General features: G+C 42.1%; 2 protein-coding genes across 11 annotated transcripts; one reads left to right on the top strand and one right to left on the bottom strand.

The window, feature by feature from the left end:
* The first annotated feature begins 51 nt into the window (after nucleotides 1-51).
* Nucleotides 52-15942, top strand: git2a (G protein-coupled receptor kinase interacting ArfGAP 2a). Of its 5 annotated transcripts, XM_086110795.1 has the most exons (21): nucleotides 52-410; nucleotides 3974-4107; nucleotides 4419-4531; nucleotides 4636-4741; nucleotides 4826-4912; nucleotides 5140-5270; nucleotides 5343-5437; nucleotides 5956-6001; nucleotides 6368-6419; nucleotides 6500-6572; nucleotides 7040-7137; nucleotides 7236-7347; nucleotides 7867-8009; nucleotides 8110-8259; nucleotides 9338-9586; nucleotides 10269-10358; nucleotides 12128-12210; nucleotides 12286-12477; nucleotides 12622-12756; nucleotides 14284-14347; nucleotides 14444-15942. In XM_086110795.1, the coding sequence occupies exons 1-21, from the start codon at nucleotides 359-361 to the stop codon at nucleotides 14654-14656; spliced, it is 2418 nt and encodes an 805-aa protein (XP_085966921.1). In that variant the 5' UTR covers nucleotides 52-358; the 3' UTR covers nucleotides 14657-15942. The 5 variants fall into 5 exon arrangements, with proteins under 5 accessions (XP_085966921.1, XP_085966918.1, XP_085966917.1 ...); XM_086110792.1 differs by lacking the exon at nucleotides 12622-12756 and having other exon boundaries at nucleotides 6371-6419; XM_086110791.1 differs by lacking the exon at nucleotides 12622-12756.
* Nucleotides 15943-15979: 37 nt separating this feature from the next.
* Nucleotides 15980-20643, bottom strand: tchp (trichoplein, keratin filament binding). Of its 6 annotated transcripts, none has more exons than XM_086110797.1 (13): nucleotides 20490-20643; nucleotides 20020-20214; nucleotides 18985-19180; nucleotides 18846-18902; nucleotides 18578-18646; nucleotides 18269-18439; nucleotides 18073-18185; nucleotides 17937-18003; nucleotides 17599-17771; nucleotides 16796-16877; nucleotides 16515-16679; nucleotides 16248-16382; nucleotides 15980-16153 (listed from the first exon to the last, which is right to left on the bottom strand). In XM_086110797.1, exons 2-13 carry the CDS (start codon nucleotides 20208-20210, stop codon nucleotides 16121-16123), a joined length of 1452 nt encoding a protein of 483 aa, XP_085966923.1. In that variant the 5' UTR covers nucleotides 20211-20214; nucleotides 20490-20643; the 3' UTR covers nucleotides 15980-16120. The 6 variants fall into 6 exon arrangements, with proteins under 6 accessions (XP_085966923.1, XP_085966927.1, XP_085966925.1 ...); XM_086110801.1 differs by having other exon boundaries at nucleotides 18985-19158; XM_086110799.1 differs by having other exon boundaries at nucleotides 20471-20492.
* Nucleotides 20644-20845: the final 202 nt, after the last annotated feature.

The raw sequence follows: 20845 nt of genomic DNA, 5'->3' as shown, positions 1-20845 counted from the left end.
TGGCAGACTTAGGGGAGGGTTCATATATTACCATACAAGACTGAAGCTCTCTGTGGTGTTGCTGCTGTCTGTCTACCACAGACCGCAACGCGTCCCATTAAGCGGGCGTACTGTTGTCGACGGGCCAGGTGCTAAGCCAGCTAACTTTAAGTGACTCAGCATTCAGTGCTGAAGGAGAATGGCTTTATAATGGTTTTCCAAACAGCCTCAATCGGACGTAGCGTCTCGGTGTTTGGGGTATCCTTTAATTGGCTAGCTTTTAGCTAACACGGAAGGCATCTCCAGGGAGTCATCAATGATCAGCGTGCGTACTTCCAAGATACTGAGCTAATTTCTGCAAGCATTTCCGCTGTTTAAGATGTCCAAACGCATGAGGAACACGGAGCTGTGTGCAGACTGTTGCGTCCCAGGTAAGTGAACCTTATAATCGAACGGTCAGCATTAGCTCGTATCTGTTCTCGAAACGCTGAGCGACGTGTGGTTTCCTGACACTTGGTCCACTAGTATCACACCCCGTTTCTCATTCTAATCGGATTATTAGTGCTCGGCCCAGCCACGCTACTGTCTACTTTACTGTTAAATGCAGTGTGTGACAAGTTTAGTGTTGTTGACATCTATCCGAGTTCCCAGGGGAGGATGCTATTTGACCTCAAGCGGTCAGTTCTTGTTCAATTTCCGTCTGTGGCTGTGTTGACATCAAGACGAACCAGTTTTTGAAAATAATATTACCATAGAACATTGTCTCATATTTGTGAATTAATATAATAATCATCCCCCTTTTTGTTTTATTTTGTTTCTTGCTTCCTAGACAGTAGATCCCACGCGAACGTAATTTGTTTGGCTACAGATCAATGGTATGACTCAATTTAATAGGGAAAACCATCGGGTATTAATGTTTTCCTTAATTCGTTATGAAAATAAATGCAGCAAACTATTTACAATCAAAGATCTACAGAATTTGGAATCCAGACTATTAACACTTTCATTCTGTGTGAAATCCCCTTTTCTGTAGTTGTGACGTGATGTTTTTCAGCAAGCACAGGAAGCCAGACAGGATGCTGAATGAATTGACTGAGTGTTTTCAGTTCGGAAATCTTTTTCTGAAGGGGATATCCGAAAAGAACTATACATTAAAACACATACAGAAGCACAAATTATTAAAATTGAAAATGTATTTGATTCCTCAAGCTTTAGACCCCCCTTTTCCACTCATCCTGATATTCTTACGCTTTAAGATCTCCACAGCAGCTGGGTTTACTTGCCCCTCCCTTGCAACTGTGACCAGTTGTTGGCTGTGAATATTTTTAGATTTTCAAGATCTGGTATTAAATTTAGCAGCACTTGTTTGAGGAAAGCGTGAAGGAGGCCCACCAGCGGAGCGGTCTTGAACAGTAGTTTGGATGGGACTCTTTAAACTACAACCAGACGGCATGAATGTGACGAGTAACCCCTACAGATGTTTCCACTATATTTCAGCAGTTGTCCTGGTGCAGCATCAGCCACTCATGTGTCTTACGTTTTGTTGCCTGTAGTGGAGGGCCGGCCGAATTCAGAGTATTAATTGTGAATTACACACACTTATAATTATGCAGGTCAGGGTGGTTGTTTTTTTGAATAGTGACTCTCAAATCTAACGCCCACTGTCAATGTCAGTCAACAATCAATATCACATAATTGATCACTTACAGTACAATACAATACAATACAATACAATACATGCTGATTTATATAGCGCTTTCACAACAGCGGCAGCTGTAACAAAGCGCTTAACAAAACAGTTAACATAAAGTAAAATAAATAAACACAACACATAACATAAAACACAGACAGTCGTGCAGTCCTAACCACTTTTCCGTCACACGCTTTGTTGTTTGAAGCAGTTTGAGATGAAAGAGGAGAGAATCAAAGTGTCCTCTCACCAGTGGATCAGAGACGTCATGCTCAAAATGTGCACACGTCGGCTACAAGCTAAGTTTCAAAGTCAACAAGAAGCTGTAGCATCCATTGACGAAAAAAGAGATTGGTTCACTTCTCCTGTCCCATGGAAATCCATTTCAATTCCAAGCGGCGACTCTCGGTTCCAAATACGCATCGGCGCTCTGCAGTACAGTTATGATACATACATACAGGTTATGTATGTTATGTAGAAATCTGTATCTGCATGCCAAGCCCTCCACTCTCTGTTCCTTATGATAGGAAGGTAACATTCTAATAGAGTATAGTGACTCCCAACCATTGTGCCGTGGCACATTAGTGTTCCGTAAGAGATCATCAGGCGTGCTGTGGGAAATTATCCAATGTCAATTAATTTGACATAACTAACATTTTTTGTTAATTTATATATGCCCACCACATATAAGAATAGTAAGAAAATTGAATGCGTTTCCACTAAATGACCGCAGGTACATAATTAAACCCGATAACCATTTTTGCTAAGTGGTGTGTGAGATTTCCATTGTGAAATATGTGCTTTGGTTCAATAAAGGTTGGAAACCACCATTGTAAGAGGCACTTTCTGAGATGGTTGTTGAACATCATTAATTATTACATTCAAAAACTCACTACTCAACTGTATTTATAAAGCACTTTAAAACAACCACCGCTGCATACACAGTGCTGTATATGGAGCAAAAATAATTCATACAACACCAAACAATAAAGCAATAAATTAGTAAGACAGTAGAAAGCACAAAAACAGTCAAACTAAAATCACTCTAATGCTGAGTCAAAACCAAGAAATGAAAATTAGTTTTAAGGTGAATTTTGAAGATGGGCAATGAGGGGGCTTGCCGAACGTTCAGTGGGAGGTCATTCCAAAGAGAGGGACCAGCAATGGTAAAGGCTCGATTCCCTCTGAGCCATCGCTTAGTTCTCGGTACTTCTAATAGTGTCTTTTTTGTTCAGCGAAACATAGATCTGACAGTCATCCGCCTAGCAGTGGAAGGGAATACTGTACCATGTTTCCTTAAGATGGAACCCAAAGTGAGAAGAGCCGAAGCCCCAGAATTGAGCCCTGTGGAACACCACACAACAGTGGGGCAGTTTGTGACTCAGAGCAACCAAGGCTAACACAAAAGGTTTTGTCAGCTAAATAGGATCTAAACCACTCAGGGGCGCTACCGCCGATGTCCACCAGGTCCTGCAAACAAGCCAACAGAATACTGTCATCCACTGTATTAAATGCTGCAGTTAAATCTCATAAAACCAGACACACATAGTCACCAGTGTCATTTGGTTGCCATTAAAAACTCATAACAGGGCTGACTCTGTGCTATGCATCGTCATGAAACCTGACTGGAAGACCTCCAAGACGTTATGTTCATCCAAGAAAAAATTTAATTGCATGTGCACCACTTTTTCCAGAATATTTGAAATGAAAGCCAGCTTGGAAATGTGCCTAAAATTTGACAGTACATCTTGATCAAGGCCAGGTTTCTTGAGCAAGGGTTGCCCCACAAATATGGGGAACTATACCAGAAGACAGACTGCTGTTGATAATGGCCAAGACCAATGTACCAATACTCGGGAGAATCACCTTAAAGAAATGCAGAGAAACCGAATCACAAAGGGATCCATATGACTTAGTCTGGCGAACCACATCCTCTAAAAATGTCAAGGACAGAGCTTCAAAAGAATTTAACACAGCTGAACATGGAACAGGAACAGAGGGGTCAAATGTGGTAGTTGAAACAAGAGTCCAACCTGTGGAGGCCTTACCAATGAAAAACTGAAGAAATCTGTTGCACATTTCGGGGGAAGAGTCTGAGCAAATAGGATGAGGGGGGTTAATTTTGTTGTAGCTGACTTTGTGCTTGTTTTCGTTAGCTTGGTAAGTATAGTATGTGATTTGCATTACAATTCTAATTTAAAAAAACAAACAGCATTTGGTACTTGTTTGTAGCAGATGTCTTTATTTTATATCTCACATAGTAACAGTTAACAGCCAGTAAGTAGTCTGTTCCCTTCCTCACAGAACCCCGCTGGGCCTCAGTGAACAGAGGGGTGTTGATTTGTGATGAGTGTTGCAGTGTTCATCGAAGTCTGGGCAGACACAGCTCACAAGTCCGTCACCTGACGCACACGCCATGGCCTCCTACACAGCTACAAGTAAATCTTTTTACGCTTCCAGTTATTTTATTTCCTCTTGTGTTGTATCATTTGAGCCACCTGTAGTATAACAGCACAACTTGAGATTACTCATTTGTTTTGTTGTTTTGTGTGAACTTACATAAATCAATGACTGCACATTTATACGCAACCGGTCCAAAATTTGCAGATTCTAATTCAATAGCATGAGAAAGGGTCCAAACGTTTGACTGGTAGTATGCATACAAGTTCATTGCTTTTGGCCGGAATTAGAAAGTGTTACACCATTCTTCTGAATCACCGTTTCCGTGTTTGTTTTTCATTTCATCAAGATGGTTCAGATGTTGTACAGCAATGGTGCTAATTCAATTTGGGAGCACTCCCTTCTGGACCCGGCATCTGTGATGAGTGGAAAACGCAAGGCCAACCCCCAGGACAAATTACAGTGAGTTGTTCTGATTTGAAACTTATTAACGTGTTCCCTGCATGACGTTCACTGCTCCTTACTTGTCTCTCTCTGAACTGTTTCATTTCATGTGTTCCTCATAGCCCCAACAAGTCAGAATTCATCAAAGCCAAATATCAAATGTTGGCGTTTGTCCACCGAATGCCTTGTCGGGAGGATGACAGCTCAACAGCCAAGGATCTGAGTAAGGTGAGGAGAGATACTGCTGCTGCTCACAAGAAAAATATAACATCAGGTCATTGGAAGTCTCATTTATTTTCTTCTTTATTCTAGCAACTTCATTCAAGCGTTCGCACCGGAAATCTTGAGACCTGTTTGCGGTTGCTCTCTCTGGGAGCTCAAGCAAACTTTTTTCACCCAGTAAGGTTCCCTCCAATTTAGATGTAACCTCCTATCGCTTCCCAATGAGCCTTAGTTTGAGGCTGTCGTCATTCCCTTGTCATCCGCAACTTGGTCAGCGAAACAAAAATAACGTAAAAAGCCCCCATTTTTAATCAACAGTCACTTTATGTTATCCAAATATTAACTCATTTAAATTCCTATTCTTGCTGAGTTTTGCTGAGTCGAACACATTCTCTGTCTTCAAGGAAAAGGGAAACACTCCCTTGCATGTGGCAGCAAAGGCAGGACAAGTCTCTCAGGCTGAACTGTTAACTGTTTACGGCGCAGATCCTGGAGCCCCTGATAGCAACGGCAAAACTCCCATTGATTTTGCGAGGTTAGTCACGCCATTATTACGCGCAAGCAAGTCATGTTGGTTCCACTAGGGTTTGAATGCGTGTCATTTTAGGGAGGCGGGCCACCACGACCTGGCAGATAGACTGGTGGAGATTCAGTATGAGCTAACGGATCGGTTGGCCTTCTACCTGTGTGGGAGAAAACCAGGTGTGCTGCAATTTCTGTGACTCGCTAAGATTCAAATTAAAGTGATGCAAATGATGCATATAGAGTAAAAAATAGAAAATATTGTTCTTTTTTTTTTTGGGCGAAGTTACAAATGTGGCTCTCCATCCGCTGTGGAAACTTGCCAGATGCTAATTTGAATGCACAAGTTTTTCGTTTTTGAACTTTAGAGGCTTGAGAGAGCTAATGTATAAGTTTGGCATTGCTTTTAAAATGTAGACATTGTTGTCAGCAAGCCTTGAACACCAGTGAGTGATTTTTGGACGGTGCTAGCGAATAATCATTTTGATTTAAATTAAACTGATGTCAGAACTAAGAGTCAAGCAGGAATTAAACACCAAAAGATACTTTCAGGAAACTCATGTTTACCTGATGTTTTCTTACATCTGACATTTGCAGTTTTCGTTGCTAGTGATCAGAGATTTGTCGAGCATGTACTGTATGTGACTTTCCTACTTTTGAGTTTGAGAAGTGCGCAACATTATTCTTGTTCCTTTAAGATCATAAAAGCGGGCAGCACTTCATCGTTCCTCAAATGGCTGACAGGTAAGCTAGTAAACGTCATCTTTTCTTCCTGAGTGGTTTTAACTTGACTTGAAACTGCAAAGCAAGGCTTTTTCACCAGCTAGGAGTTGTCTCAGCTTTGAAGTGGCTTGTTGAGACTCGCTGAAACATCGACTGTCTGCGTCTTAGGAAGCGAAGCACCTACAAATATGTCACACGAAACTCACTTAGCCTTTATTCTTGTCCTAGAACTAGCGCAAATATGTCTTCATTTAAATGATGCTGTTCATTTTTTTCTTATGCGTTCTGTTGATGGATTAGGAACGTGTAAGTATGATCAAATGGCATGCAGATGAATGCTCGCCCTTAGGTTTCAGCAGCATTTTGATGAATATTATTTCACTGTAGCAGTTTGGATCTATCGGAACTGGCCAAGGCAGCAAAGAAGAAGCTACAGTCAGTAAGTGATGGCGCACTTGACAATATTTTTCACTTAGTCTCTTTCCACATTAAAAATCCAACGTTGTTACTCTTTTGCAGCTAAGTAATCATTTATTTGAAGAGCTGGCCATGGATGTGTATGATGAGGTTGACAGGCGAGAGACTGATGCAGGTAACGGTTTCTGCAGAGCCTGTTGGACTGTAAGATGTTAAAAAGTAACATACAGTAAAACTAAGAGCTACTTGGTTTACTTAAAAACAGCTTGATATTTTTCACTGACTACATACTCTTTCAATAATAGGAGAAAATCACTCTGAAGTGATGGCAAAACAGAGATGTATTTATTTCTTTGGGGCAGGGGGTGATGGGGGGGGGCAGCAAACCTGACAAATGTGTAGATTGTTGTCAAGATTGCTGTTGGTGTTGTGTACACAGGCATGAGCGAGCACACTCATGCGGAGGGAAATACGCCCAGTATGTGTAAAATCTTCACTTCCTTAATGCGTCATACTTAATTTTATCATGGAAGGGGGGGGGAGGGGTGTTCTGCGCTGACTTCTTTTCTGAACTGTTTCTATTCACACCGATAATAATACAACCCACACTGAATTGATTTGGTTTGTCACACTCTCTTGAAGTGTGGCTAGCAACACAGAATCACAGCGCCCTCGTGACGGAGACAACTGTGGTGCCTTTCCTTCCTGTCAATCCAGAGTATTCATCCACAAGGAACCAGGCAAGTTAGCATCGCAAAATATTTTCTTTCTTACTTCCCAGACTGACCACATAATGCTGAGTTGTTTTTTGTTGGCGGCGTTTTTTTTTTTCTTTCAGGGACGCCAGAAACTTGCTCGATTCAACGCACACGAATTTGCAACTCTTGTGATTGACATCCTAAGTGATGCAAGGAGGCGACAGCAAGGGAATTCAGCAGCCAACTCCAAAGGTGAGTACTTAAATCCCTATTTCGACCATACTCCATCGTTCACCTCCTACTACTTTATTTTGGCTGGTTAGAAATTGTGAATGGGTACCAAAACAACCGTCTGTACTATAGCACCAGCCGCCAAGCTGAATTCGATATCTATTTTATTTATTGACAGAATCATCACTTCCATGTAAGGATCAGGAACACAACAATGTTCTCCAAACAAGTCTCGTCGTCTTCTTGTAATTAAAAGTCATATGCCAAAAAGAAAGTACACAAAACGTTGGATGTACCGGTGCCACATTGTTGTTTACTGTGTCACATTCCTTTTCTGTTGTCGACAGTAGATTGCCGGGTAACACTACGTCATGCTGCTACGATGTCACGTTATTTACACAGGCTGGCCTACATGCAAAGTCAGATCTGGGTTTACTGTTCCAACCTCTACTGGGATGAGCAGGGCTTTTTTTTTTTTTGTTTGACACAAAACCTTGAGCACAGAAGACCTAATTGCAATTTGTGTCTTTTAAATTACAGATAATGTGGAACTCATCTTGAAGAACATGTCTGGCAGGCCGTGCAGTGACAGCCAGGATAATGATCAGCCCGACTACGATAGTGTAGCGTCCGATGAGGATACAGACCAAGAGCTTCCTTCAAGTAAAGGAGATAGGACCAAGGTGAAGCGCTTCTACTTTCTCACAGTGAAACCATGAACGCCTTTAATGAGATAACCGTGTGCACCATCCAAACAATGGATGCTTATTCCGATCCCCACAGAGCCTGGACTCTGACCTCTCTGATGGCCCGATCACCATGCAGGAGTACCTTGAAGTGAAAAACGCTCTCTCGGCCTCCGAGGCCAAAATTCAGCATCTCCTGAAAGCCAACAGCAACCTGAGCGATGAGCTGCGACTGATGCAGAAAAAGGTATCCGCCGGGCTCCAACAATAAGATCACTAACCTCACCGAGGGCCAGGACTGAGTCAGGGTGGGGATATGTGCGTGTGTGAGGGGGGGGGGGGGCACAGCGGCCCAACCTGTGCCATGTAATTAAGCCCTGCGTGACTACGTGAACAGGAAGGCTGCTGTGACACCCTTCTGCGCCAGCCTCCTTCTCTTGCCGGCCAGCATGCTCACTTGTAGTCATCCGAAGAGGAGGAAATCACTCCAGTTCATTTCACAATTGACAAGTCTTTATTCTTTACGAATGTTGTCAACTTACTAACAAGAATGTTTGAAAATGCATGTTTGTTTGTTTGTTTTAATTCATTACATAGGCGATAATGACTAATGTGATTTGTATGTGTGTGTGCCTTGCTTCATCACGTTGTTATGTGCTCTTAGTCATGTTTTTGAACATTTTGGACAGATGGAATTTGTTTTCCAAATGGTTCATAGAAAATATAGACGTATCATTTTTTTAAAAAGTAATTTAAGCAAACATGATCCATTTGGGACCTAGATTTTACTTATTCTACCAAAAAAAAAAAAAAAAAGATTACTTTTTACTGTTTGGACAGGAAAGGTAGTTTATTTCCATCAATGTGAAATAGGTCATTCTCATTTGTCCAGTAAATATTCAGTGTAGTCTTCTCACAGCACAGTATTGTAGGAATCTCTAAAAGGAATATTTTGATCCGGCAAACATGATAGTGTTGTGGTCCTTATATCATGTGATGAATAGATTTTTCTTCCAATCTTCAACATGAATCCATATCCAGTCCGGTACGAATGTAGTGCTGCACTATGATATAATCGTGAACATCAGTGCCAAGAAAACCTCTTTCTTTAGTCCATTCCTTAAACTCCATTGCTGTTAACGCTTGATCTGTGACGGCACCTCTGATTCCACTTCCGCCTGCGCAATCAGTCCTTTGCTTGCTTATCACTGGCTTCTCTCCACGTTAAGCTTTAAAAGAAAAACGATCCTCCCGTGATGTGAAGTGGATGACGGCTTGCTTTTCTGAGAAGCACCTCTTAGTGTGTTGCTGACCGTCTCTTCCAGCTGCAATCTCTGCAAAGTGAGAACACCTCTCTTAGGCGGCAGGTCACAGCCAATATCTATCAGATCCCCAGCACGTCAGACTATCCCGACCCCTCCGCTCCTTCAGCCCTGAAACGCCGGCAATCAGCTCGGGCAAGTCGGCCCATGAGTATGTACGAGACCGGCTCGGGCCTGAAGCCTTATCTCCCTAAAGGGGAAAGTCTTTACCCAGAAGAGGCTATTCCCACCCTGCATCCCTTCCCACCTCATGTAAGTAAAACCTGTTCCCTGCATCCCTTCGCTTTTTCCTCTCCACTGGGCCCATTTCACCTCTCCGTGTCTTCCATTCCCATTTCCTTTTCTTTTCATTGTGGGCTTCTCTAAAGTCACAATTGCATCCTCTCACACCTCATCTTGTCTGGTTCTGATAAGGCAACAAGGCCGTTACCAACATACAAAGTACATGTGTTGTTTGCTGGTGTGCCTGTTGTCTTTTTTTTTTTTTTTTTAGACATTCCATTATTTTGTACTTGCTTGCAGATGGTGTTATCGTTTTCAGTTTTGTACTGTCTTTTATGTTGATGAAGCATTAAAACAACCATACAAAGACTGTGTTTTTGTACTGCATGGCAAACTCATCAGCTTTTCTTCCCGTTTGGTTCAAATGAAGATACTTTCTCTTCCAGAGGTGATTTCAAAACTTTTAAAGCAATATGTGCTCCGTAACAAGGAAACGCTCGGTATGTTTATTTTTTATTAAAACCACTTGAGGTTTTTTTTTTTCATGAAGGGTTTTCTTCCCTTTACTTAAATAAGATTCTTTAAATTACACCTCAAACCAAGTCAAATCCTTTTGATTGCTTCAATTCGAAATAATTGACAGCTTTTTAGTTTTTACCATTTAACCAAGATCTTTTGTCTCCCTAAAATGTGATTTGGATCACGTCTTTAGAAGGAAAAGGGCCCTTTTATGACCGCATCTTCATCCCTCCTCTCATTTCCGTCCACCCTGTCCTGGTCCAAGGATGAAAATAATCTAAAGGTTAAGTACTTCCTCACGCGGGGGGTGGGGGGGGGGGGGGGCTCACCTTGCGGGACGCAGCAAGTCCACTGGGTGCTTTCATCACCTTCCTTCTGCCTCACTCTTTTATAGATCGTTGCTTCCTGCCTGCCAATTTGCATGAGTCACCTCATTATCAAACGCATGCCTTCATCAGCGTCACTCACAATGGTCAAGGAAGAAAAAAAAATAATTTATTTGGAATAGTGGTGAATACAGAAAATATGTCGCAATATGTGACAAACATCTGCTGAATTTGCCGAAAATGTTGCATACACTCGCTTGCCACAACATTCCTGTGGGTAAACCCACCCAATGTAACCTTGTACCCAATTTTGCGTATTAAAAGCACTGACAACTGAAATGTGTTTTTACCCAAATATTAAAAAAACAAAACAAAACAAAACATCATAATTCTACACCATTGCAAATGACAAGAATAATAAGGTATATGGCATTGTCAACGGATTACCTGTACACCGTCAAGAAGTGTGAAAATGGGCTTTTCTGCATTATCAGCAAAGTCAGAAATTAACAAAACTGTCCCTTCAATTGCCCTCCAATTTAAAGAGAGAAGTGAAAACAACTCGCCAAATTGTTTTGAAGCAAACACCTTGCTTGAGTTGTTGTGCTAACTAGCGTTGTTGCCCGAAATGTCACTAATTTATATTTTCAAGTTTCATCTTAACCCTTTCATGCACCCTGTAACCTGATAACACAATAAGCTGTCTACTGTAGTAACCGCTGTCCCCAAAAGGGTTAAATTACTGTTTTAGCCCAAAATAACTCCAGTTGTTTTTTGTTTTTGGACAGTGTATGACCACATCCATCAAGACTGAAAAATATAAGCTCACCACTTTGTAATACGATCCACCTTCTACAGATCGATTAGTGGTGAATACCGATTAATATTTTCTTTTTTTCTTTTTTGTAGCTTCAGTGCCAAGTCTTGGTGCTGCTGTCTCCAACAATGCAAAACCACTTTGCGCAGTAAACCAGCATGATCTGTCTGGGTCTGATTTCGAAGTGATGATCCAGGAGTTTGTGGCTTGCGTCTAAACGTATCTGGTGTAATTTCATATTTGCCCGTGATCCAGAGTCTGCGTTTGTGCTGCGCATGTATACATACTACAAAGTCAGGGAGAAATGGTGTCTCTGAGGTTTGATCGTCTGTGCTTATTTTCCCGTTTTGTTTCGATGGTTATTTTATGAAGCCATCTGGACTTTCTCATCCTGGTCGCGAGCTCTCTTCGCTAGAAAAACAAGCCTTTGTTTCACAGTATGTCATCTCATGTAATCATTGCTGTCTCCAGACGAGGATTTCAGTCTTATTTCTTCTGGCAAAGTGCAAACCTAATTGGTAAAAGATGCAGCATTGCCCCCCCCCCCCTTCCAACCTCCCCAAATAATGGTTTTCCATTGGTGTCAGCGATTGCGATTACTTCATGCAGACTAAACAATCTAACTGTACTAACGGTAATCAGGGAAATGGCTTTGACATTGTGCACTCTTCCTTTCCAGCTTTATGAGCTAGTTTCAGACGTCTTCTGCACTAGCTTTTATTTGTTTTTATCACAGTTGTGATTTGAGCACACTCTTGCTGGCAACACTTATAAACAATCATTGCAATTATTATTATTTTTAATTCCTTAGTGGGGTGAGTATGTAGGAGCAGTCACTGTGTGTTTTCACCACAGATGTTTCTAGTTTATATTCTCAATGACGTGCGCCATCAATCGCTTCCCCTGCAGGCCTCCAAGTTAGAGAAGCAGAGCAGCATGCCTGAAAGCGACTATGACAATGCATTCATCGAGTCTGAGGTGGACGATTCCGGGTAAGATTGTCAAACATTTTTGCCTCCGTTAATAAGACGTTGAGTGCAAGCCCAAAAGTTGCGTTCCCGCTGCAGTATGTGCAGGAGAGGGAGGCTGAGGAACAGTGGCCGGCTTCGGGAGGGCAGCTCCATCCCTGAGCTGGATGACGCAGAGGTGGAGTCGGACGCGACGCTTCCCAGCACCGAGGACGTCATCCGCAAAACCGAGCAGATCACCAAGAATATTCAGGAGCTCTTGCGAGCAGCTCAGGATAACAAACATGAGAGGTCAGAAAGATCCGACGAGGTTTTTGTTCCGTTTCCACCGGACTTCATTTCAAACCTCTTGCATCTGTCGTTCTCCTGTCGCCTTCCGTTTTGTTGACTTGTCTGGCATCTTCACTCGGCGGCCTCGGGCCTCATGCCTGTCAGCAGACCGTGCGAGCGCGAAGGCGTGCGCCGCCTCAGGCACAGTTTGGGATGTTTCAGCACTCTGGTGCCCTGGGCTGAGAAGCCCCCCGCCCCCCTTCATCCACTCAGCCTGCGATCCCCCGAACTCTCACCCTGGTACTCTGGCCTCTGTCCCTGCCTCCCAGGCACAGTTTGATCTTCCTCCGCCTCCGCTCTTTCTTCCCTCTCTTACCCACTAATAAATTATTACCCACAAACAATATTTCTTACCATCTGCCACTATAAGTGTTTGATTTGATTCACGGTTGGGTTTTCATCGGCATGAGTTTGTTCGTTTGGCCATTTATATGTTGGTATGCTTATCCCTAACATAACATCTCTGTCTTACACTTAAGAGTGCTGTGAAAAAGAATTTCTCGCCTTCCTGATTGCTGTGCTGTTTGCATAGTTATCACACACAAAGGTTTCAGTTCATCAAAGCAGTTTTAATATCACACAAAGACAACCCAAGGAATTTAAAACCCTATAATGCCATTCGTATCATATTTTATACATGCAGTTTCATTATGTAACTCATTCTTTATAGTACATTAAATCATCTGTATCAAATTTGATACTGCAGGTTTAAAATATGATTTTCCCCAAATTTTCAGTTTTTGATGTAATCTACATAATGCTTATAAATGTGTTGTAACAAATATCTAAAACAAAATATGGCAAAAATATTTTTGTGGATTTTGTTGTAAGGGTTAATGAACATCTCAGTTCCCAAAAATTTGATTTTTCTGGCTATTCCTCGATGGGTCAGGCATTAAAGGGTTAAGACAAATCTAGAATGTTACGTTAAACTGAGTTTAATTTGGGTCTGATGCTTTGCATTTTCCGAATTTCTGAAGCGGACTGAAAGGTCACCTTGAGAGTAGCCAGGCTGAGGCTGGCGTCCTGCCACCAACTGGTTACAATTTGTGTCCATCTGCTGTGGGATTTGGACTATGATGCTCTGGTTCCAAGGGTGAAAAAAAAATCCTTGGAAACGGAGCTATTTGCCCGTTTAGTGGAAAACGTTTGCATGGGAAAACCATTTAACATGTTCAGATGCTTTTGCAGGTGCATCTCAATAAGAATATCCAAGAACAGTTTGATTCGAAAGGTGACATTGATACAGATTAAAAGTATTTTGCAGAAAGCCATTTTTGGACGAATGTCAGTAATATTTTTTATTTATTTATTTTTTGACGTGGTAAATTTGAGGTCTTGGCTAGCTCTAAACTCAAGTCGTCGAAATGGTTAAAAACTAAAACCATGAAATATTTCACTCTGTACGCCAAGATTCTCTAGAATATATGCGCGTTACTTTTTGAATTAAACAACTAAAATACATTTTCCATGATTTTCCAATTTGTTGAGGTCTAAGTCAAAGCTCAGTCGAGTTCACTTATAGGTCTTGATATTGTTTTTATCATTGTTTCTCTTAACATCTTTACGACAATGGAACTCTCTAATGACAAATGTTATCCATTTTGTTTTTGTCTTTTGTTGTGAATATGTCGGAAACAGGTGACTCAAAAATCTGCACCATATTGCCTGAAATGTTGTGCATGGATTTACAGTAATTCGACTTTCGACTGCACAGTGTTGTGACTTGATAACCGTCGTATAATTGAGCATTTTGATCTCCCACAGCTTCATACCCTGCTCAGAAAGAATACATGTGGCTGTGACAGAAATGGCTGCACTCTTTCCAAAGGTAAGAAAACTGTTCAAAACTATCACGATATAAATGAAAAGACAAGAAAACAATGGCATCTGCAGCCTTGGTGTCCGTTTTCACTTCTCTCCACAGAGGCCGCGCTCCGAAACTGTGAGAAGCTCTCTGCGCTTGTTGACTTCCAGTGCGTGCAGGCTTCAGAGCGAATGCAGGAAGGCGGTGCCACCAGAAGGCTGCCCAGGACCGGACATGCAGCTCGTCACCCAGCAGGTCATCCAATGTGCTTATGATATCGCCAAGGCGGCCAAACAGCTTGTCACCATCACCACTAAGGAGAACACCAACTGACAGGGTGGCGGCACACTTTGGTTTATATTTAGTTCATTCTGGTTTTGTTTTCATCTTTGTGGTGTATGCATGCCTTCATTTATTTAAAATCTCTTTTTTTTTTTTTTGGTCAATTTGGTACAGATGGGACTGTTTACCTTCTCTGAGCTTTACTGCACCCGTAATAGCACAATTGAACTTAAGGTTTAAATCCTCTTAAGCCAATAGGATGAAGCACAGTACTCGGAAATCCATCCAATAACGCATTATACTGTAAATGTTCCCTCATTAAGGATATTCGCATATGCATACGCATATTCTCCCCATGTGTCAGATTTGCTGCACACCTTTTAGGTCTGCTGCCTGGATTCTCCCATTGGCCGATAATTAGGGCTGCTGAGAAAATAAGTCATATATTTTAGAATATAAATAAAATGCTGGAGGAGCATAACTGGATGACATAGATTTGTGACGAGGCTATAGAAACGCCCATGTAGTGCCATCCCTGTGACGATCAGTATAACTTCCGGATCCACGACGCAATTTTCCAAATGGATCTCGATGGAATTTACGTCTTGCGAAAATTTCACGATGTGTAAATTAGAGCGACCCTCAGAATTCACCGAGTCATGCCTCTTTGGTAGTTGTGCACAAATTTTCAGATAACACATGGGAGGTGTGTCTGAAGTCTGGATGGGAGAATCCCCACCCCTAAAAAGTGCGCAAGCCAGGCATGTAAAATTAAAACCAAAACATAAAAATAAAAAAAACACTTAAGCGCGAAAGGAACAATATGCCCCCAATTGCGCATTGTTGGGATCATGTTTTTGTTGCTTCCTTTCAGTTCTAATTTACACGTAGTTGTGCAGCTTTTGCAGTGCAAAAGTTTGTGGAGTGGAAAAGCTGATGTCCCTGATGTACCCGTCAGTCTGTGTAGCCAGTCAGCAGTGCGCCTGTCGCATTCACGAAATCTGGGAATGCCTTCGACGTTCACGTGGTCCACCGTTAAGAAAAGGTTTCTTCTCTGCACTATGACACAGTCTGTGTGCCGCTAGAGTGTTGGCATCGTTACAACTAGAGCTAAAAACAATGTGTAAGTCCACGTGTGTTGTGCTCTGATCTGTGTTGTGTTGTGCAACATTATCAGATTGAGCTGTCCATGTCATGTTTCCTGGTTGTTTAGCACAACTTAATGTTACTGAATGGAGTGAGTGCAGGGAATTACTGTACTGTATATGAAGGAGCTGTTTGAGTTACATTTTGAAAAAAATAATTTTTTTAAATAAACTTAATTTATTTAAAATGCACCTCCGAAAGAGTGTTTGTTTCATAGACAACATTGAATTCATGGAATAATGTATTTATTAAAATTAATTCTACATGTTGAAGGTACAAAATATACTCTTGAACACGTTGACGTGACAAAGATGGCACACAGGCAATGACCGTGATTTAAAAAAAGAATAAATAATGTTTTGATGTTGCTCATGTCCACACTACTCGAGGCTTACTGTATACCTGAAATGGAGGAGGGGAGGGGGGGTTAGTTGGTCTTTACATTTAAGAGTTGAAAGTTTCCAGCCAGAGCATGTTCACCGAATGTTGAGTTTACCTTTGGCGGGTATGCGTTATTGATTATCCCCTGCTTTATCGCCCCCTCATGGATGAAGTGAGCATCCAGCTCCTCTTGAAGATCCTCTATCCTGCACTGCTCCTCCCACTGTTCTTGGAGCTGCTCCTCCTCCTCCTGCAGGATGCACACGCCACAACTGCATTACATCGTCAAAAAATGTACACGAGGTATCTTCGTTCGATGGCCTGATCAGTCATAACAATTCTAACGCAGCGATCCAAATCCTGAGCGCCAATTTCTTTGCACCTGCTCTTTTCTACGGCGCTGCTCTTCTTCCCTCTCTTGGCGTCTGAGCTCCTTCTCCAGCTCAAGCTCCTGGATCAGTTCCTCTCGCCTCCTCAGGGACTCTAATTGCCCCTCGCGATTTTTCCGCATTTTCAGCTCCAGCTGCTGCCGTCTTCCCACAAGCACCTTTTTCACAAGCCAAACACAAGAATGCTCATTTAGCCTTTTGTGACTTGTGTAATGTTTTGCAATGGCCCTCAGAGATTGTGACATCAAATTTGCTTCGTAAGAATCAAGTGCACCTCATGCATGAGTAGTTCTCTGGCTTTTCTCTCTCGTTCCCATGTTGCTTCTCGTTTCTCCCATAAGCGCTGCGCTTCGTCCCTGAATTGGAAGGCACGTTAAAGTGTGCAAGCGAAGAAGGCTACATTTGGAATCATTCACTCATTCCCTACTCCCTAATTACTATACAGTAAACCACCACATTCCCGCGGTTTGGCAGCCGCAGATGTTTTTAACCCCCCCCCCCCCAATATTCGTAATTTTGGTTTGCCCCCCCCCCCACCCCGCGGAAAATGCTTTGTGAATACTTAGCGGTGTTTTTTTGAAGATTTTTTATTTTTATTTTATACATACACACACAGTATATATGCCGCCTCAACATCAGCTGGTGGATTTCTGTATTAAGTATTGAGCAAATATGTTATGACATTACATCGTTTTAAGATGTTTATTTCAAAAAGTCATGCAAACAAAGCATTTTATGTCCATCTTTGTTGCTCAACTTCAAGAAAATTTGGCAACATGACATTCATTTAAAAAAATCAAACAATACCCCAGGAACAGAAGATCTTTTTTTCTGTATCAGCAGAATGCATCATGGAATGTATTTGATTTTCTAGAGATAATTGTTGCTCACTGCTTTTCGTTCCATTGTGTGATACAATGACTGCACTATGTAGGGAATAACACACTCGCTACGCATTCAAACAGCACTAAAAATGGGCGGCGACTCATGACATAGAGCACTAAGTCGTGGAGAGAGAGTGATTTCGAAACAAAAGCAAAGTCTCTTTTGGAGAGCCTGGTGAAAGCTGTTGCTCACCTGTGTAGGAAGTCCAACTCGGCCTCCCGCTCTCTCTCCAGCTCAAGCTGCTCTTCAATCACACGATTCATCCAGGCGGCATCAGCAAAGACCCTTTCTCTTCGCGCCCCCTCCATGCTAACCTTCTCTTGCTCTCCTTTAAGAAAGGCTGCCAGGATTTTATGGTCAGACTCCTGGAGGGTACGAAGACATACACAGCGACACTTTTGAAGTCACAGATCAGATACATCTTCCTTATTCATTTTTCCTGACCATTGCAGCTTTCACCAGTGTTCGCATAGTTGAGCAAATTGTTGACCACATATATTTCTTCGATAAACAACTATTGAAAGACTCACCAGCTCTTCCTGCACCAGCTGGGCTCGCCTCCTAAGCTGAGCTCTATATTGTCGGACCAGGAAATGCCTAATTGAAGAAATAGTCAAAGTCTGCCACCAGCCTGAATGCCAATGTACCGAAAAGCACTTTCCTTACCGCATTTCAGCTTTCTTGCGCCTTTCCTCAAATTTTCTCCTCTCGACCTCCATCTTGTCCACCTCCCATAACTTGACCTGAAAAGCTTCTTCTTCCTTCTTTAAATGAGTTGCCTTGGACAAGAAAAGAAATGATTTGAACTTTAACCGTACCATTTTCTTCCCCTAAACATCTACTTTTGTTGATTTTGCAGTACTTCTTCTTCCATCAGTCTCAGTTCTTCCATTTTTTGGTGAAGTTTCTGTGCTTTCTCACGCTCTTCAAGGTTACCATTTTGGTCAGCCCGTTTGATCTTCTCAAGGTCTTTTCTTCGGGTCCTCTCACATTCATTTTGAAAGCGACACATCTCCTGCGCCTCCACTTCTTGCTGAATGTTTGAAGAAATTAAACATTCAACTACAAATTATGTTAGGAGCACAGAGGTCAGAATATTTGAAATTGAAAACTGAGCTCACCAATGACACAAGAAAAATGATGTAACGACAACTTTTGCTGGCTATCCTACCTGTTTCTTTTCAGATATTAGTAGTTGCAATGGGTTGACAATCTGATGTTGCTGTGAGGCCGTCTCAGCCTATGAACAAATTAAAAGCGGAGAAGAACATGGACAGAATAGATCTTTGAACAAAACCGGCAAACGGGTTTATCATTTACTAAAGAAAGACAGCATTGTTTATCACAGCTTGAGGCAAAATCATTTTCCGATTTCTTTTGCTCCGAGGCAATTAATTAGATAGTTTAAAATTCCCCCCCACCAAAATCGAATTGGCTACCTGTTGCAATTCAGCGTTGTTTCTTTTACGGTGCTCCTTGAGCAGTTCCTGTGCTAGCTAGGGGTACAATACAAGAACAATAATGAGCATAACACACAGGCAGAAAGGAAATATGCTTCTAACAATTGACTTCATCTACCTTTTTTCTCCTCTCATCTCTTAAATGCTGCGGATCTGCTTTTTTCACCATTACACCCCTGTGAGGTAGCAAAAGATCCAGCTCTTTGTCCAGTTGCTTTTGCTCCTCTTCAAGCATGTGCTTGAGTCGCATCCTGCGGTGTTCCAGACTGTTTGCTTTGTCATCCTCCAGCTTCTGTTTACAATATGCAGCCATGCTGGCAAAGCACAGACATACATTTTTGCCTCAGACTTCCGTGCTTGCAAAACATGGATAAGATACACAGTTTTGAAATAGTCCAAAAGGTGAGGAACACCCTGGATGATTAATGCACCATCTTGACAATCATATCAACAGTTTTCCCAAAGATACATGTTTTTGGAATGTTGGAGGAAGATGGGGTAGCTAGAAAACTCTTGAGTACAAACCTCTAATTTTTTTGTTAATCAATCAGTGTTAGCTTCTCCCAAATCTTGATTCTCAACCATATCAATATATTTTGGAAATTCTCTGCTTCATGTGTTGTTTAACCCTGGACAACCCATGGGGTCAACTTACTTGAAATGAAGTTGTTGTTAAGGCAGGGGAGAAGACAGTGTTTGGGTTTGGCAATATTTTGTTGGCTGGTTTTCCACACTCCAGTTACTTACTATAAGCAACCAGATGGCCGCGTAAAAATTCACCGAGCACAGCGGAAGAGACGACTGCTGCATGAAGGAGCCAGCAGGTCCTTAACTCAGTCGTTGTCAATCTAACGAAAACCGGACTCGCCATTTGGTTCAGCAGTAGGTGGGGTGGGATGAAGGGTGACACAAAATTTTAGAGAGATCAGCCCTTAAAACGACTATGGCAAGAAACATGCCCTACAAATGTTTCTAATTATTTTTAATTTTGACAAAAGCACGCCACAGACATGTTTTCAGACACCAGCGAACGGTTTTAAATTGGTGGTGGGGGTCTGTGGGTGGTGGAGGGTTAATATGGCTCCTTCATACACATTTCAAACAATGCAATGCAATGCAATGCAAGTAATGACATTTGTTGTGTGCTGTCTACCTCTGCTCGAACGAGTGCCGGGAGGTCCACTCGGTGTGGAAATGGGTGCGGACACTCTGGTCCCTGAAATACTTGGCATTGAGGGCCAACTGCTCCCGCCTCCGACATTGTTGCTCCCTCTTCCAGGCCAGCTGTATGCCAAGCGCCCTTTGCCGATAGGGCACATATGTGGAGAGGGTCGGCAAAGCCATGTACCTGCAAAGACACACTGACTTAACGATAAATAGGTAACTCTTTCCTAGCTCCATCGACGTGACGTAGCTTCTGTTTTGCTTGCAAACGCATCCAACAGACAACCGTTAGCGTAGCACACAATTAACAAAACACACTGAATATATCTTCTCTTAAACATTTGGCTCCAAAAAAGCCAGGTGACATGTATTTTCTCTTGAGTTCACTTCAACCACAGTTTTGCAATAAAACGCAAGCATATTCAAAACGGGCGTTATACCGGAGTCATCCGTGCTTACCGCCGTTAGATTGTAGTTCCAGTTCCTGGTTACTCGCTCCTAGGCTGGTACGGACAGTCGGAGAGTCCAAAACGTGTAAAATAACGATTGGCTTTTCGGGGTGTCCGGTAAAAAAGAAAATTTATAACTTGAGAGAAGGACAAATTTCGCTCCCTCCCCCAGCCCATCATTCGTCTCTAAAATTGTTGTAAAATACACCTCTGCACAACATTGCAGCCTTATTAACAGTCTCGGGACAACCAAAAGCAAGAAATGTAGATGGCCTTTAATCAAAGACTATATTTGTTGACATTGTTTTAACACCTATGTCTGGCTTTCTTTTCATCCCTGTTACATATTTGCCCATGTTTCTTAAA

This window comes from Hippocampus guttulatus, chromosome 5, assembly GCF_054856545.1.
Source record: "Hippocampus guttulatus isolate MCC_2025c chromosome 5, RoL_Hgut_1.0, whole genome shotgun sequence".
In the NCBI taxonomy this organism is placed as follows: Eukaryota; Metazoa; Chordata; class Actinopteri; order Syngnathiformes; family Syngnathidae; genus Hippocampus; species Hippocampus guttulatus.
Note: the sequence above shows the minus strand (reverse complement) of the source record. Positions and strands in the feature narration are given on the sequence as shown.